At 60.0% G+C, this 4,378-nt stretch overlaps 1 protein-coding gene across 1 annotated transcript in view; it reads right to left on the bottom strand.

Annotated features, from left to right (window-relative positions):
• Positions 1–258: 258 nt before the first annotated feature.
• Positions 259–4,378, bottom strand: part of Bcam (basal cell adhesion molecule (Lutheran blood group)) — a 14,642-nt gene continuing 10,522 nt past the window's right edge. Inside the window, exons 11-16 of the mRNA XM_019207356.2 lie at positions 2,247–2,365; positions 2,014–2,155; positions 1,738–1,874; positions 1,278–1,411; positions 805–922; positions 259–712 (exon numbers count right to left, since the gene is read on the bottom strand). Coding sequence (XP_019062901.1) covers positions 707–712; positions 805–922; positions 1,278–1,411; positions 1,738–1,874; positions 2,014–2,155; positions 2,247–2,365 — 656 coding nt within the window. The 3' untranslated portion in view covers positions 259–706. The remainder of the gene's footprint in view (positions 713–804; positions 923–1,277; positions 1,412–1,737; positions 1,875–2,013; positions 2,156–2,246; positions 2,366–4,378) is intronic.

Genomic DNA, 4,378 nt, shown 5'->3' with positions numbered 1-4,378 from the left:
CTAAGACTTGGAATTTTTCCTTAAGAGGACAGCACCTCACCCCATGCAGGCTGTCCCTGGTCCTCAGGGGCCAGGCCTGGTGCCCCACTGGGCATCTCTCCCCGCCACCCAGGCAGCCGAGTTGCCCTCTGCACCCTTGCGATCTCCCTGCCATTTCTCTCTCCACGACCTTAGGCTTCTCCCAAGGCCCTGCTGGGCAGTGGAGGGGACCCAGAGGGGACAGCTGCCTGCGCCCCCCTCGACCCTCTGCCCCCATGGGAGCTCTGGCCCCTGGATGGTGTTGATGTGACAGACAGCGTTTATTCCAGACTCCAGTGTCCACAGACAAGGGCCAGGGGCCAGGGTGGCGGGATCCAGTGTCAGACTGTATAGCGGGACTCAGGTGGGGGGACCCGCGCGGGGGAGGAGGTAAAAATAGCCACAGCCAGCGACCCTCCGGCCTGTCCCAGGCCGGCCCTGGGCTCGGGTCCAGCAGCTATTCTGGGGCCTGGGAGAGTGACTCCCTGAAGGAAGGGCCGCCTCCCCACCACCCACCCTCCCTCCCCCCTCCCGGAGGCCAGGCCTGGCGGTGGGTCCCTGCCCAGCAGGCAGAGGAAGGAAGGGAGGGACGTGGCCCAGCTTGGGCTGGAGAAGGGGGGGGCACAGGGCTGGTTCTCAGGTGCCCGCAGCTCAGGGTTGGTGCCTGGAGCTCCAAAAGGTCTCGGGCTCAGCACTGCAGAGGAGAAAATGGATGACTCAGCCTGTGCCCCGAGGCCGTTACCTTACCTGGCGGCCTCCTGTCCCCAAGGCCTGGCCCTCACCTACCTCATCTCTGAAGGCCCCGCTGCCGCCCTGGGCTCTGGCCCCGGACCCTCCCATGAGAAGGTCTGTCTGCTCCGGTCGCTCGGACCCCGAGTGGCTCAGCTCCGGCTCCCCAGGTGGCCTGTGGGGAGAGGGTGGCAGCTGGGCATGGTCATGGCTGGTGAGGGAGGCCGGGGGCAGGGTGGGGGCGCACGGGGACGGTGAGAGGGCAGAAGATGCTGCGGGGGTTGGAGAGGGCGGTGGAGCTGGGGCTGGCTTTGGGGACGCCCTCGGTGGAAGCTGAAGGTGACAGGTTGCTGGGCGGGCATGAGGTGGCAGGGACGGGGCTGCGGAAGGCTGTGATGAGTTGGGGTCGGAGACCTGGCCTCGGGGATGGCCTGGTCGGGGCAGGGTGAAGATCGGGTACAGACGGGTGAAGGCTGGGGTTGAGGTGGGGGGCCAAGGGTGTGGCCCAGGGGCTGGGCTGGGTCACTCACGGGGTCCCCTTTTCTCTGCGGTGGCAGCAGCCTGGGCGTCCCTTGCGCCTCATGCAGTAGAAGGCGGCAACCACGAGCAGCAGGAGGCCTACACTGACGGCCACGGCCATGACGGCTACGCCGGCCTGGGCGGTTCAAATTGTTAATATATACAATTTAAATGTCACTTGTGGAAATATATATTATATGACAGCAAGTTGAATCTTTTTCTCCAAATCCTTCCTTATTTTCTCAGTTTCTATTTTTCTTTCCTTATATCTCTCCTTTCTTATCCTCCCTTTTTATCTCCCTCTCTTTTTTATTATTTTTCTTTCCTTTTCTTCATCTTAGTTTATCACCTCTTTATTTATTGCTTTTAGCTTAGTATCTGGAATACTAACAAGTTGACTAATGAACAGATAATTTTGTGCCAGTTCTGCGTTGTTTTTTGCAAATATTACAGATTTTTTTTTCAGATTACACTGCCCCCCGGCTGGCTCCAGGTGAGCTCGGGCTCCGGATAGCCACGGGCAGCGCAGGTGAGCTCCACGTCCTCTCCCTCCGTCCAGCTGCCCTCGGCCCTGGGCTCCAGCTCCTTCGCCCTTAACTCTGGTGACCCTGTGGGCGATGGGGACGGGGACCAGGTGAGCAGGAGCCACACAGGGGCAGGGACAGGCAGGAGAGGGGGAGCACGGAGGGCCCGCCCTTCTTGGCCCCAGCTGCGCTCATCCCCACCCAAGCCGTCGCCCACCCGAACCTTGGACCAGCAGCCTAAAGCTCTGGGTGCGGCTGAGGAGGGGGACGCTGGGCACGGAGGCCTCACACACGTAGGTGCCAGCAGAATCGAAGGTGAAGGAGCCGAGTGACAGCGTGGGCCCGTCCTCCAGAGGGACGGAGTCCTGGAGGGGATGGGGAGATGGGGACAGGACGTGAGCCTTGTGTCTGGGTGAGGGGAGCAGGCAGGGCTCGGCCGGGCGCCTCTCTGCCCACCTTGGTCCAGCGCAGGGAGGGCGCAGGCTGGGCCCTGGCAGAGCAGGTCACAGCCACGCGGCTGCTGTTCAGAAACACGGAGAGCTCCTTTCCCACACTGAGCTCCAGGGGGTCCAGGTCTGCAGGAGGGGACAGGACATTGGTGTCGGGCTCTCCAGGGCGGGCCCATGGGGGCCCGATCTGTCTCTGTCCTCCCACCCGGGACCTGGAGCTCCAGTCCAGGTGTCTAACGCCAAGGCACACCCTACACCACTTCCTCACAGCCGAGCTCAGGTTAATGGGTAACCTGGGCAGGAGTCTTCCTGTGATTTACCATCCAAATCTCCTGTTTTTCTTCTTTCGGTGCCGGGGATGGAGCCCAGGCCTTGCACCTGCCACAAGCACTTTTCCACAGCGTCACCCAACCTCCGCCCAAACCCTGTCTCCTCCCGGTCATGCGGCACCACATTTCTCTTTTCTTTTTTTCCTACCTTGGGCATCCAACCCCCGGGTGTTCTACTGCTGAGCTACACCCCCAGCCCTTTTTTATTTTTGACAGGGGTCTGGGTAAACTGCCCGGGCTGGGCCAGCACCTGCAGCCCTCCAGCTTCAGCCTCCTGAGTAGCAGCAGGGCCTCCCTTCCTTCCTTCTTTTCTTTTTGTTTTTGAAACAGCATCTCACACTGTGTAGCCCAGGCTGGTCTTGAACTCCTGGCAACTCTCCTGCCTCACTCAGCCTCTGAGTGCTATGATTACAGGTGTGCACCCACGCCCGGCTCTCACTGTTTTTTTTAAGACTATCACTCTTCCCTCATGATGGCACACACCTATAATCCCAGCACTCAGGAGGCTGAGGCAGGAGGATCACTATAGTGAGTTCAAGGCCAGTCTAAATTACACAGCTGAGACTCTGTCTCAAAAAAAAAAAAAAGATGTCTCCTCCACTTCCTCCATCCCTAACCCCTGGATCTAACAGCCCTGACCAGCACCTTGCTTGTTTACCCTCACTCATCTCCTCCGTCCATCCTCCATGGAGCAGCCCTCCTCTCTGCTTAAAAACTGCAGTGGCTCCCGAGTACCTTTGACACCGGGGCCGCATTCCTCTGGCAGCCTGTCAGCCCCTGCCTGGCCTGGCACTGGCTCCCTCTTGGACATCTCCTACCTCCCCTCTCGGCCGAGTCCCAGACAGCCTGCTCGCTCTTTTCTCCCAAGTCAGCCAAGCTGCCCCAGGGCCTCTGTACCTGCTCACTGGACTGCAGATTCTCCTGTCTCTGCTTCCCCGCCCGCCTGTCCTGTCCCTTCTGGCAGCAGCCTCCTGGACCCTGGCTGTGGACGGAGCTCCCTCCCTACTCTGCAGGATTGACTGCCCCAGCTGTTGAGGGCGGTGGCAGCTGCTGGCCCTCAGCTGTCGACCCTCCCTGGGATCCACCTCAGCTGCACAGCCCCTCACCCTCGGTTGTGCCCCTTCCTGCACAGCCCTCTCACCCCACTGGGGACAGCTGTGAGGGCTGCTCCAGCACCCAGCACCTGTGGGACCAGCCCAGCCTTCTGTAGGCTGCAGTGGAGTTTCTTCCCTACCCAGCCTCGCTGTCACCTCCTTGGTCCCAGCAGATGCAGCCCCAAGGGGCTCCCTGTAAACTGTCTACCACAGACCTCCGTGGCACAGCTTGAGCCTGGGCTGCCGGCTGCCAGCTGTCCCTCCGGCTCTGTGTTTGTCTCACTTAGCTGTTACCATCGGCTCTCCCATCGACGGGGAAGGGGACAGTCTGTGTTCGGGGTGTGTCCCCAAATCCTGCTGCAGGGTCTACCTTATGGTGGGCTGAGGAGGAAGAGGAGGAGGAAAGAAGCCTTTGCCCTGCAAATCCAACTGGAAGGCTTCTTAGAAAGCCTGGATCCACTAGCCAGGTGCTGCTGCACACCCCTATACTTGGGAGGCTGAGGCAGGAGAATCGCCCAAGTTCACTGCCTGCCTGGGGAGCTTCCCAAGACCTTGTCTCAAACTTTAAAAAGGAAAAATAAATAAAAAGGGCTGGGGGTGTGGCTCAGTGGCAGAGCACTTGCGTAACATGTATAAGGACCTGGGTTCCACTCCAGTACTGCCACAAAAGAAAAAAAATAAATAAATACGGGGGGGGGGGGAAAAACAGGGACCAA

Source organism: Fukomys damarensis, unplaced genomic scaffold, assembly GCF_012274545.1.
Source record: "Fukomys damarensis isolate Sample0158 unplaced genomic scaffold, DMR_v1.0_HiC HiC_scaffold_19, whole genome shotgun sequence".
NCBI lineage: Eukaryota > Metazoa > Chordata > Mammalia > Rodentia > Bathyergidae > Fukomys > Fukomys damarensis.
Note: the sequence above shows the minus strand (reverse complement) of the source record. Positions and strands in the feature narration are given on the sequence as shown.